The sequence below is a fragment of the Pempheris klunzingeri genome, chromosome 23, assembly GCF_042242105.1.
Source record: "Pempheris klunzingeri isolate RE-2024b chromosome 23, fPemKlu1.hap1, whole genome shotgun sequence".
NCBI lineage: Eukaryota > Metazoa > Chordata > Actinopteri > Acropomatiformes > Pempheridae > Pempheris > Pempheris klunzingeri.
The window spans coordinates 5,500,409-5,514,204 of record NC_092034.1 but is presented as its reverse complement, the minus strand read 5'-3'; the positions used below and the strand labels follow the sequence as shown (position 1 = coordinate 5,514,204).

At 41.6% G+C, this 13,796-nt stretch overlaps 1 protein-coding gene across 1 annotated transcript in view; it reads left to right on the top strand.

Moving 5' to 3' along the window:
- Nucleotides 1-13,796, top strand: part of actn3b (actinin alpha 3b) — a 33,624-nt gene that overhangs the window by 15,243 nt on the left and 4,585 nt on the right. Inside the window, exons 2-14 of the mRNA XM_070854788.1 lie at nucleotides 4,348-4,462; nucleotides 5,156-5,275; nucleotides 6,622-6,708; nucleotides 7,819-7,906; nucleotides 8,197-8,275; nucleotides 8,849-8,930; nucleotides 9,450-9,535; nucleotides 9,754-9,846; nucleotides 10,447-10,677; nucleotides 11,204-11,351; nucleotides 11,863-12,013; nucleotides 13,091-13,199; nucleotides 13,456-13,596. Coding sequence (XP_070710889.1) covers nucleotides 4,348-4,462; nucleotides 5,156-5,275; nucleotides 6,622-6,708; nucleotides 7,819-7,906; nucleotides 8,197-8,275; nucleotides 8,849-8,930; nucleotides 9,450-9,535; nucleotides 9,754-9,846; nucleotides 10,447-10,677; nucleotides 11,204-11,351; nucleotides 11,863-12,013; nucleotides 13,091-13,199; nucleotides 13,456-13,596 — 1,530 coding nt within the window. The remainder of the gene's footprint in view (nucleotides 1-4,347; nucleotides 4,463-5,155; nucleotides 5,276-6,621; nucleotides 6,709-7,818; nucleotides 7,907-8,196; nucleotides 8,276-8,848; nucleotides 8,931-9,449; nucleotides 9,536-9,753; nucleotides 9,847-10,446; nucleotides 10,678-11,203; nucleotides 11,352-11,862; nucleotides 12,014-13,090; nucleotides 13,200-13,455; nucleotides 13,597-13,796) is intronic.

The following is a 13,796-nucleotide window of genomic DNA, read 5'->3' as shown; positions in this document are numbered from 1 at the left end:
GATTCTTGCTCATGGCTTCCCCTCTGAGGCCGGCAGCAGTAACTCCAGGCAACGCTGTGGTTGCATCAGCTCTTTGATGGACAGCCAAGCGAGCTGGCATTATTAGGAGCTCTGAGCCTGTTCAAATGGGAAGGTGTGTGTGTGTGTGTGTGGGAACATGTGTGTATGTGCGTGTCAGCTGTATTGAGGGTCAGCAGCCCTGATTCCCCATTGGAGAGGGAGTGTAGTTATGACCGGCATTCAACTGGGCTACCGTGACCTCATTTTACAAGAAGGACCTGTAAAAAAAGGCCCCGGCTGAGCTGAACCAGGCCAGACCGACAGGTGTGGATAGACAGAGCGGGGAGGAGAGGAGGGAGGGGGGTGATGCCAGGATGGAGGGTGACTTCATGCCAGTGGACTCTGTAGACAACCACAGGCATTAAAACAAACCCAAGGGATGAGATAATAGAGCGATCCATGCAGAGGAATAGAAATAATAGCTTACTTATCACAGGTATGGCAGATAATAGTTTTTTTTTTTTTATCCTGCGGTGGTCTGTTAAGCTCTCTGAATTTAGTTATGTTTGTATTTCCAGATTTATTACAGTAAGTTAAGTGAATCCTTGATTTCAATTACCGTCAGTTTAGTCTCTAACAGCATTCCTTTGATGTTGGCGAGGTTTCACCTCTCTCATCTTACCCACACTTTCTCGAGTTATTATTTTATGTGCCGTCATATTCTTCAATCCATTCCTTCCTCCCCTTTCTCTCCTCCTCCTCCTCTTCTCTCTCTCCGTCTTGGACTCTTACAGTTTACCTCAGGAATCCTGCCTTCTCAGCTGTTCGGTGGTGTCTCATAGCAACCCGATTTAGCCTCCACCGCCGCCGCCTCGTCCTCCTCCTTGCCCTCCGCCACCCTCCCTCCACTTTTCTTTTCTCCTCCTCTTCTACCTAATTTAGCCCCCACCCACCCACCCACCCACCCCCTTCTCCGTGCTCCTTCTGCTCTCTACGTCCTCCTTCGTCCGTCACACACCTTCCTCTCCGTCTCCCCTCTGCCTTGGCCTGGTGGCCTGTGTGTGCTGGATTAGGAGCCTGTCTAAATTTGGTCATGCATGGCAAAGGAGACAAGCACCTGCTGGGACCCCGGCTGGTTGGACAGGCGGCCTCTTCTCCTCTCCAGACCCTTACCTCAAATTACACCATGGCCTGGGCATTCCTGTCACTCCTCTCACTTCTCCACATGGCTGCCTCTCTCCGTCTCTTTCTACGAGTGTCTTTCTTTGGCCCTCAAATTCTGATATTCACTTTGAATCAAATAATGTTTCACAGGCGGGACAGCGTGCTTTTCTGTCCAAATGCAAATTTGGAGTGAAACTTGTGAAAGAAAATGCAACTCGGCATGTTTTCATAAGCCACAACCAGTAGTGAAAGAAGTAAGAAATACCAGCAGGTAATTTAGTTTATGTCTCTCTAAAATACTCTTCAGTGTAACTACAGGTATCAAATAAATGTAGGGGAATAAAAAGTACAATATTTCCCTCGATAATGTAGTGAAGTAAAAGTATAAAGTAGCATAAGATGTAAATACTCAAGCAAAGTACAAGTACCTCAAAATACGAATAGAGTCAAGATTACATAATGAAAAGAGCTCAAATTATACCAAATTATAATTGGTCTGGAGCAATTTATGGTACTTTTAACTGACTTGTCTGTAACTTAGTGTTTCCATATACCATGTACCTCTTATGTGTCAGTTTTTCTTCACTAAAGAGATTTTTTTTTGTCTGTCAGCAGGATTACAGAAAAGCGTCTGGCGTGATTTTTTTTATGAAACTTGGTGGAAAGCTGTTGCACGGGTCAAAGAAGAAACCATTAGATTTTGGCACCAAATCCAACTCACAAAAAAGCAATAATCTTATTATTTTTATTATTATTATTACAGTCCAAACCCAAATAAATTACTGGATCAGTTAATTATGGTAAAGGATGGAAAAAAGCAGAAAAGCTGCAGAATTGAGAAGCTGGAACGAGGTGTAATTTTTGGAGTCTATGAATTTCCTGATGATCAACTAATCAAATAACCGTTTCAGCTCTGTAGAAACGTGTAGTTTCTCCTTTCAACGCACTTTCTTCTCCACTCTGTTTCTCTACTGTGTCTCTCAGTTGCTAGCGTCTTGTCCCTCTCAGTTAAAAACACCACTTCCTTTCTCTTCCCCCTCTCCCTGTCACCATCTCATGTATGTCTGTCTCTGGTGCTTTGCCTCTCTGTCCACCCCTGTGGACCTACAGTCACGCTCGAGTGCAGGCGATAGACATGGAAGCACACGTAATATAAACAAACACCCACATACTGTACAAGGACATATACACTTTGATTTCTAGATTTTTTTAATGTACTCTGCTGAAATGGAAAATTTATGCTGTCACCTACTGAGCATTAAACCCTGCCTCATTGCTAATTTATACATCTCTCTCTCTCTGCTCTGTCTCTCTGTCCTCACTCCGCCCACACTATCATCTGTAGTTAGTTATTCAGCTCATGTACTTATTCTGCTTCTACACCCACACATCCTCCAAACCCTGGCAAAGTTTTGGCTCCACAGCAGCAGCCCTAACACACACTCCTGCTCTTGATTTTGAACACACACATCCCGTAGTCACATTTGAAGCTAAACGCCATGAAAGCCTCTCAAAATACCATTCAGCGATTGATTGAATGGCCTGATGGAACCAATTGAATTGTCCCCTACGTGCCTAACCGACGCCATTAGGCAATTTTCCAGACAGACCAAAAGGAAGCACTCAGCGGCCAAGAGCCATTTACATCACCGTCTGCACTGTGCACATAACGCACAGCACCAGCACCTAATGAACAGCTTGGTTTCTAAATGAGAAATCTGGCTTTTAAAAGACGCAGCACCTACTCTTGCACAAATGCTCGTCACGAAACAGAATTAGGACCAGATCTGGGACCCGATAGCAGGTAACCCAACACCAAACCTGTTACTCTGTACAGTTAATTAGTACAATGGCAATTATGGCTGCAACTAACAATTACTCTCATTATGGATTATTTTTCCAAAACTCTAGGTGACGTCTCCAAATGTTTCAAAGTCCAAAACCAAAAAGTTTACAATGATATAAAAGAGAGAAAAGTAGCAAATCCTCACATTTATAGAGCAGATTTCCTCTTAACTCAAACAATGATTAAATTTTCAAAGTAGCTGCAGATTAATTTTCTGTTGACTAATATATTGACTAATTGCTTCAGCTGTAATGGCAACAGAAATGAATAATGAAAAAATAGTTTGGAAATGAGGTCATGTTGCACAGGATGAATAAACCCCAGTAATCAGATGTCTCCCACAGAGGCAGATTTATAACAGACCGGCCTGATGTGTCTCAGGTCAGATCAGATCTGTCCTGCTGTCTTCAGTTTGATGACAAATAAGCTGAAGTCAGCTGGTCAGAGACACTATAACCGCGTCTTACTAATAGCCTAGTGTTTGATAAAAAGGAAAAAAAAACTCTGCTGTTACATACAAAAAATAATCAGCAAACCAGCAGCTATACAAAAAGCTTCATTATAATATTTTCATCCCAATGTTTATTTTCTTTATTGATGAAGCTATTCTAAATCATTTTGTTTAATCAGTTAGTTATGTCCTCAAAGTGTCAGAAAAAAGTGAAAAATCTAAAATATTCACAGAGCTCAAGTTTGCAGGCTTTCTGAATCCCAACAGATTTTATGACAGACTTTGTTCTGTTCTTTCTTCTTCTTTTTTTTAATTAACTGATTTATGTGCTTTTATTCTTATGTGATCAGTGCTTTTAAGTTCGTTGTTTTACTTTGTTTGACAAGAATCATGAAATTCATTAAAAATAATGTCGAAAAACAAGATGATTCATTCATTTTTTAAAATCAGCTAATCGTTGAAAGTTTCTGAACTACACCTCCTCATGCATACTGCAGCGAAGGTCACACTCCTGACAGTAAATGATGCTTAAACCCTACAAACCAACCAAGTAATGATATATACCAGAAGTCAGGTTCAACTTCATCAGGACTGCCGAGTCAGCAGCGCCGTGTCAAACTGACACAAATGTCTCGCAGTGTATGTGCTCTCTCACGGCAGCGGCCACAGCGATAGCGAGGTCACAGATTGAAGCGGACAGTTCAGGCCTCGCTAAGCAGTTTTGACCCTGCTCTCGAAAGGGAAACATCAAGCTATGTGTGTGTGTGTGTGTGTGTGTGTGTGTGTGTGATGCAGGTGAAGCGATGGTGCTTGCTGTCAGTGTCGGTGAGTGTATTTGTCACACAGTCCCAAAGGTGACAGTGATACACTCTCTGTCTTCTCTCAGACCTTCACGGCTTGGTGTAACTCCCACTTGAGGAAGGCCGGGACACAGATCGAGAACATTGAAGAGGATTTCAGAAATGGCCTCAAACTCATGCTGCTGCTGGAGGTCATATCAGGTGCATCTCATCAACACACACACACACACACACACATTTGTTTACTTAGTGAGTCATGGTGGTTGATGTACTGTGTTCTTTCAGGATATAATGCTGTTTGGAAAGTCTTCTAGATTGGAAAAGATTGGATTTTTGCTATTTTGTCACAGCTGCTTGTTTTTGTCATTTTCTTTGTAGAGTCTTACTCATCTGTCACATTCACCTTTCATCCTTCACCATTTTAGCCATAATTTTTCTCACTTCTGCTAACATTTTAGTCGTTAGCATCATTTCCAAGATACAAGGACGAGGAGTGACTTTTAAACCAGTAAACAAACACACTTGGAGGTAAAAATGAAGGTGAAAAGACACAAGCTGACTGTTGAGTCACCCATAGCAATGTTAGCCAAACAACATAAATGTTGTCCATGTTGCTTTATGAAAGGCAGATTTTCTGAGAGCCTGAGCTGAAACAAAACATACTGAAGGACAAACAGTGATGAAAATATAGTTATTAGTGCTTTAAGTAATGGCTATTTTCATTATTGATTAATATCTAGATTATTTTCTTGTTTGGTCAATAAAGTGTCAGAAAATGTCCATCACCATTTTTCAGAGCAGAAAGGATTTTAGCTTGAACATTAGAATCAAATCAAATTAGTCTTCTGTTGATTGATCGTTCCAGCTATAGTAAATATTTTTCTTGTCTTTCAGGCGAGAGGCTGCCCAAACCCGACAAAGGCAAGATGCGTTTCCACAAGATCGCCAACGTGAATAAAGCCCTGGACTTCATCTGCAGCAAGGGGGTCAAACTGGTGTCTATCGGTGCTGAGGGTGAGTCCTGCTTTGACTAACAACTTCCCCTCGATTATTTCCCCCCCTGTGCTACCTGGTTTCATCTCTTTTAATTAATATACCAAGGTCACACAGTATTTGCATTTCTTGGACGTGTTTCTGAGCACCAGATGGCCGGTGAAGTTCACAGCGTCAGGAGAATTCAGATGAGTTGGCAGTGACAGGAAAGTAAACTACCGCTAATCCAACTGGGAACGAACATGAGGAATTAAGTGATTTTGATTTATTCTACAATATTTACCTCTAAATGACCATAAACTCTATATTCGAAGCTCTCCAGGATTAACTCACTGTATAAACCCACCTTTCCTGCCATTAATGTTATCATTTAAAACGTTTATCATACAAATTGAGAGAGGACAGACACTGCAGTGTGAGAACAGAAGAGGTAAAAACAGCTAGAGGGAAAAGCAACAACCAAAACAGGAATAATAACAGCATTGGCAAGAGTAAACAAACACAATACAGAACGAACATATGGGGTCATGGGATGAGAGTGAGTCAATGCAAGTTTAGCATTAGCATTAGCTTTACGATGTACTGTCACACACAGTAAAGTTAAACATCTGTCTCATTAGGTAAATAAATACAACATTTTTCCCACCGTTTTTTTCCCCAGTTCTTTGTGGAGTCGTATGGAGTGGGTCATCTGTTCTAAGAGATGTAGATGTTTAACAATATTAACAAAAAGGCCAGCAGTAGGACTGTTTTTTTTTTGTAATGGCCTTTTTACTTGCAGCCAGCAAAATCTTTAACAGGTAAATGCCATTTTTTAGGAATATGACCAAAGTAAAGAAATGTAAAGGTTGAGCTGAAACTAAAACCCAGAATATTTGAAATTATTGTTCCTACGTCCTTCCAGAAGGTCTGGATAATAACAGCATGTTTTGAACAGTGAAAGTGTTCTCGTTGCTCTGATTCAGTCTGTAAGCCCTTTAAATCTGCTCGACTCTGAGGTTAAACTGACTAAATGCTCAGCAGGGTAAGAAAATGTTCAGACCGAGAGTTCATGAAAACACGCTGAGACGTTTTCTCGTGCAATGTTCACATCACGGCACTTCAAAAGCAGTTAGCGAGTTTTTGTCTGACTTCAATTTTTCTCACTCTAATTGCAGCCAAGATTCCTTTGGAGCCTTCAGGCCGCGTGAAATTCAATTTGTCTCAACAGCAATAGCTTCAAAAGGCGTACAATTAAACTTGTTTCAATAGCAGACGCAGAACTTCTACCCTCGTAGAGAGTCATGACTGAGAGGCCTGCTGCCAGTCTTTTATGTTGTGTCTATTGCCATGGTTTGTTTTACATGTGTGGGCATCTGTTTTTACAGAAATCGTTGACGGTAACGTGAAGATGACCCTTGGTATGATCTGGACCATCATCCTGCGCTTCGCCATCCAGGACATCTCTGTGGAAGGTTTGTTTGTGTGCGCGCTTTTGTTTTTAGGTTTTGTACGAATTAAAAACACGAGATATAACGTGTTAATTAGTGGCCTTTAAACCTGCAGGTTCTGGATTTTGAAAGAGCCTGACTTGCTGTTTACAAGTTATGTAAACCGACAGATATGAGAGTGGTGCTGGCAAGAAAGCGAATAAGCATGTCTCCCAAAATGTCAAAATGTTCCTTGAAATTGGTCCAAATGAGGACTGATGTGAACACAGCACACAGACCCAGTTTTAAATGTTTGTCGCGTCACGATCACAATCTCACTTGATGTTTTTGCACTCAAACTCTCACTGAGTACGTCTTCTGTCTTCAAACAGCACAAAAGTCAAGAAATGTTTGCACTTTAGAGGCCAAACGTAAACATCACAGAATACCACACGCACAAAATACATTAAACATATGTGATTCTGCATCCGCTCAGATTTTACTGATGTATATTTACCACATCGTTGGATTTGTGGAATAGTTGTGTGCAGTAAATCATCATATAGGATTCAGCCCATCATCTGCACCTCGTGTCATTTTATTTAACCTTCATGTAGTCGGGCAGGTAAACCCACAATGAATTGTTGTTTTTAAAGACTCTTGTTCACCTTGTCCTTCCTCACACACGCCTGACCCTCCTCCTCGAGTCATCCTCTCTACCTCTCCTTTTATTGCCCCTGCTCGTCAATATCTTCTGCTGTCATATAGCCTGACTTCCTTCGCCTTCACCCTCCTCCTAACGTCTCACAACGCCTCTTCTCTCCACTAGTGCAGGAAATTACCTTTCATCCTTCGGCTGCATTAGCTCTACTTAAAAAGGAAAGAGAGATATATCAGTTACAGACAAAATGAGTCTCCCTTTTCATACAAAATCTTTATCCTGATTTTTTTGTTGGCATTTATTTCTACAATTTATCTATTTTTCACCATTTAGTTCACAAGCCCGAATTTCTTTTACCCATCATCCTTTCATCCTGCTTCTCGGACATTTTTCTGAAAAGTGGCCCCTGTTTTCCCTCCTGTTATTTATAATGCTTGAATAAAATGATGCCTTTTTATTTAATGTGTGCTACAACCTTCTGTTTCTCTCTCTAGAGACCTCTGCTAAGGAGGGTCTGCTGCTGTGGTGCCAGAGGAAGACTGCCCCCTACAGGAACGTCAACGTGCAGAACTTCCACATCAGGTGGGTCTACAACGCCGAACTGTGGCATCAACAGGGAGCTGCAACCACCTTTTTTGTTTCTCTTAAATTATATGTTTTACCATGTGTTTTTTTCCTCTCTTTTCCAAATCTGTTGGTGACTCTGTGTTTTCATGTAACACCTCTCCCCATCCTGTTTTCTTACCTACCTTTTCTTTCTTTTTTCTTTCCCCTCTTGTTCCCTCGTCATCCTCCTTCTGTCTCATGAATCTTCCCTCCTTCCTCTTTGGTGTCTCTCTCTTCGTTTTCCTCCTCCTGTTCTCGTGGCTCAGTTGGAAGGACGGCCTGGCTCTGTGCGCCCTCATCCACAGACACAGACCCGACCTCATTGACTACTCCAAACTGAGAAAGGTGTCCTTCCTTCCTTTTTTTCTCCTGTCTTCCTCTGCTGATTTGTTTTATTTGTTCTCTTGGTACTGAATTATGACAACTGATACTCAGCATCACAATCGGTCTCCTTTTACCTGTTCATAGATCTTTTATTTCACCACCCAGTTTCTTTGCTTTTGCTTTGCTGTGAAAATACTCACAGTACAGTGACCAGCATGACCAGTATCTGATAACCCAGTTCAAACACAGGAAAGCTATATCTAATCTTTTGTTGATGTGATACAAGCGATTTAGTATCCTGTACATGTCCAAACTTACAGTCTTTTACATAAGCCAGCGGCTCATGTTTGGAACACGAAAATGTTCACACATTCTGTCCAAAAGTTGTTTTTATAAAGCCAACATGGCTTTATAAAACTGATTTAATACAGTGTATGAATCCCCTTTTCCGTCGTCTTCTTCCTCTCAGCGTGGACCATGATACTGTTACTATGATTCTTGTCTAACTGGAGTCAAAGTAAAAGTGATCTTTCTTGACAAACCCAGTGCACTCCTACATGTGCGTGTCTTACAGTGAGTGTTATCTCCCCGTAGGATGACCCTATTGGTAACCTGAACACTGCCTTCGAGGTGGCTGAGAAGTTCCTGGACATCCCCAAGATGCTTGATGCTGAAGGTGAAACTGTGAAACAAAATCCTGAAAAAAAAAAACCAAACCGAATGACAAACCTCTGCAGGAACTTGTTGTGTTAGTGCCGCCGCACACCAATAAGCTCCACTGCCGCAAAGTACAGTACACAATGGCAGATGGTACAGGGACGAGGGGTCGTTCTTTCAGCCATTTGTATTAAAATATTAATGCATGTTGAAACATTTAAAAGCATCTATTGAACTACTGATGGTTCTGACCTCCATAACTGTGTTTATTTGTCGGCAGAAAGGCTAAAATGACAACAATTACAACAGTAAATCATTGTTTTTTACTTTATGCTAGCGATCATGTTAGCAACCAAAAGTATAGATAGATCTTCAAGTCATTTTATTTTTCATAATACTTCAAAATCTAACCTAAAAAAGCTGCTTTAAGGTAACAGTAATTTTTACACTTGGTCTAATAATAATTTGACTTTATTGGAGCTTTTTTCAGTTTATTGTATTTTAATATTAACTGTGATCATTATTTTCCCACCCTCAGATATTGTGAACACACCCAAACCTGATGAGAAGGCCATCATGACCTACGTGTCCTGCTTCTACCACGCCTTCGCTGGTGCTGAACAGGTCAGAGGACATTTTCTGTTGATGTTGTAGTACTATATTTTATATTTTGAAAGGCTCTTTGGACCTATTTTCTTTGTGTCTTAACAGTTTATGCTAACACATCACTCTTTATTGAATAAAGCACATGATGCATAATATAACAGCGCCACTAATGAATAAATGTGAGCGATACGATGCATTGTAAACGTATATGAATTGTTCCTCTCTCCCTCTTTCAGGCCGAGACAGCTGCCAACCGTATCTGCAAGGTGTTGGCCGTCAACCAGGAGAATGAGAAACTGATGGAGGAGTACGAGAAGCTGGCCAGCGAGGTGAGAAACCGCTGCAATCAGATACTCCCACGCTCAGTCTGTGCTGCACGTCCTCCTCTGCATAACACTTTAATGCTCCATCAGTTTAAACTTTTCTCTAAACTTTCTGATCCTCCTACTGACTTTACACGGCACGGCTGTAAAACCGCTGTGGGCAAAATCAATAATGTAAGTGAAGGACCAAAGTGTTACAGAAACCTTTAAAGAACTGTGGAGAAGAATATATATTTACAATATACAGAATATCTGCATAAATCCTGAAATGTATCAATGCCAAGATTCATTTACAATTAATTAGACATCAGAAAAAAGCAAAAGTGTTTGGGATTAAGAGCACATGAACAGCTAATATAATAAAAATACATCTTTGTGTTATTTTTAAAATACTTCATACTTACAATCATAAAGAAACTTGGGAATCGTTGAGATTTTTCAAGTCAGTCAACGACAACTTTGTCTTAATACAGACGAAATCAACCACCTGTGACATGAATTACAGTCGTAGGACAGTAGGGAAAATATGTGTATACAGGATATGAAACAGATCATGTATAATATAGAATTAAATAATAAATCTGCACATTTCCCTTCCTTTGGTAGCTGCTGGAGTGGATCCGCCGCACCATCCCCTGGCTGGAGAACCGCGTGGCGGAGCAGACCATGCGCTCCATGCAGCAGAAGCTGGAGGATTTCCGTGACTACCGTCGCATCCACAAGCCGCCCCGTGTGCAGGAAAAATGCCAGCTGGAGATCAACTTCAACACCCTGCAAACCAAGCTGAGGCTCAGCAACAGGCCCGCCTTCATGCCCTCCGAGGGCAAGATGGTGTCGGTGAGCACAACAGATTTTTAGCTCAGTGTATTAATGCGGCCGCACAGCGTCATTGTGGATTTTCAGGCTTTGCATCAGTTGATGGATTACCTCTTCCTATGTTGTTTTCCATTCCCTAAAGCTAGTAGAATCCTTTCAAATCCCTCTGCTTTGTGATCCAGCAGAAATAAGATTGTTCTCTTAGCTGCAGAAACAAAGTCCTCCCAACAGTGGCGAGTTAAAATGAAAATATGTGGAAAGGATGGAAAAAATGTAAGAGCAGCTCATGCAAGTATCGAAAAGAAAGAAACTTAAACAGAACATGTTTCAGTCTGTCAGTCAGCTGAAGTGCAAAGCTGCTCTTCATTTGCAAATAATGGACTTATTTCAAATTTCAGAGACATTTACACAGATATTAAAATGTTCTCAAGGCATACATTTCATTATTCACATCCTGAACACTCAGTTCCTTCAAACGTAAGTCGGAAACATGGGTGGAAAACTTGCTTTCAGCATACAGTAATGAGAACACCTCTCTCTCATCCAGGATATTGCCAACGCCTGGAAGGGTCTGGAGCAGGTGGAGAAGGGCTACGAGGAGTGGCTGCTGACCGAGATCCGCCGCCTGGAGAGACTCGATCACCTGGCTGAGAAGTTCAAGCAGAAGTGCGCTATGCATGAGGCCTGGACTGGAGGTAGGGACGACACAAAGGTGTGATAAAACTAATCTCCAGGATGCCGGGGAGCAGAGGGACTGCAGGGAGTGAGATACAAGCAAAATGTATTGCCTGACATTTTATGTTTGCCCATTGTGGGATCAAAACAAATAAATTCATTTTGGAGTCTTAAAAGTTTTAAAAAGATATCTTCTACTCCTCAATTATGGAGGCAATGAATATGTAAATATTTTCATTTCAAAAGTTTAACTACTGGATACAAAATGTCTGTTTTATACCCAAATACCCAACTATAATCAATACAAACTGATAAGATCATGATACATCACACAATAAAGTCATATAGTGATAGAACTATCTGTAGTCATTTCCTGGGATAACAAAAAGGTAGTAAGTCTGAGAAAAGGGCTAACAGCAGTGGAGTGGAGACAGAGGATCAAAGGACGGACCAAAGTGAATGAATTTCAGAGCTTGTGAGGATCAGGTAGTGAAATGTTTCCACTGCAGATCAAACATCTGTGTGCTTCAGGTAAGGAGGACCTGCTGTCCCAGAAGGACTTCGAGTCGGCCTCTCTGATGGAGATCAGAGCTCTGATGAGGAAGCACGAGGCGTTCGAGAGCGACCTTGCCGCTCACCAGGACAGAGTGGAACAGATCGCTGCCATCGCCCAGGAGCTGAAGTAAGAAGGCTGCTAACTGAGGGTGAAACGGTGTAAATGGGCTGGGAAACTAGAAATGGAGATGGGAGGGAGGCTTAATCTGAAACTGTAGGAGGGACGGGAGAGGAGAAAGTGAGCGACTGACATGTTCTTAACTCCTAATGGTCGTGATGGGGGGGATATGTTGCGAGCAGACGGGGACGTGATTACAGCGAAGAACAAAAGATGCAACAGATGAGTGGAAAGCATATTAATGAGAGGAGTAAAAAGATGAAAGGATGGTTCGTGAAAAAGCTGAAACCTCTGATCTCATCATTTCCTTATTCCTCACCACTCCTCAGGGCCTTTTCCCAGATAGTTTTAAGATGATCTCTTTGATGCTATATACAGTCTTATATGAGCTGCTCAGCACCATAATGCTGAATATGTATGCGTGCCACCCATAATTTATCATTTATTACTTCAAAGGCCGATATTATATACTGAAAAGCAAAATGTTCTCAGATGACTCCTCAGATGCAGAATAGAATAAAAATCCATTGCATGCCATGGCATTAAATATTTTAATGTAGATTCCAGATATTTGGGGGAGAATGAGTAAAACTTTTAGGGAAAAGTTTGTCTGAGGGCCTTTAAAGGTCAGAGGGTATGTTGTTTGTGAATGAACATTACATTTCCTGAACTTGGACATTTTTACTGTTTTTTCTTTATGCCTCAAAGCAAGTCAAAGTTTTGGCGACATTGTTTTTATTGTTACAATGAGGTAGTGAGAAACTATACTGGATTACTTTAGACATCTGTCTTGTGCGTTCCACAGTTTCTTTTGTCGTTTTCACTGCCGCTCCCCAGATATTTTCTCTTTCTTTGGACTATTCTCTGTAAACCCAGCGGATGGTTGAATGTGAAAATCCCAGCAGATTGGCAGTTTGTGAAATAGTCGAACCAGCCTGTTCAGCAGGTCGTCTTGGCCTAAATGCACTGAGTTGCTGCCCCATGATCGGCTGATTAGATATTGGTGCACCTACAGACGTGTCCAGTGAGTGTACATCAGATGAAGATGATTAATGTTGCTGTGTTTCACTCTGTTTTCTCCTCCAGTGAGCTGGACTACCACGATGCTGCCACAGTCAACGCCCGCTGCCAGGGCATCTGTGACCAGTGGGACAACCTGGGCACCCTCACCCAGAAGAGGAGGGACTCACTGGAGGTACGACCTCAACACTGACAGCTGAGGTTACAGCAGTAAATGATACCAAAGTGCTTTTTAAAAATAAAATCAGATGACAGAAGAAATGCAGTACGCCCACTGAGTGCAGTAGAAATAAATGACTTCATTTCAATATCTTTAATTTTCATAACAAGCCAGTGCTTCTGTCCACACCTTTATTTTTGTTATATGAGTCTTAACTCTGTGTGTGTGTGTGTGTGTGTGTGTGTGTGTGTGTGTGTGTGTGTGTCTGCAGCGTGTGGAGAAGCTGTGGGAGACTATTGATCAGCTGTACCTTGAGTTCGCCAAGAGGGCGGCGCCCTTCAACAACTGGATGGACGGAGCCATGGAGGACCTGCAGGACATGTTCATCGTCCACAGCATTGAGGAGATCCAGGTACAGCATCCCCCACACTGATCGGCTTTTTTATATGTATGTGGTTGTCTTATACTTGTAATCAGGCCTGTGTCAAATAGTTGTTCCATTTTTATTTATCCAGTAAATCATCGTAGGTGCCTGATGGCTGACAGAAAACTAAAATGTACTTCATAAAATATAGATAAATGACAAGGTACAGACATCAGAATCCACTCAAA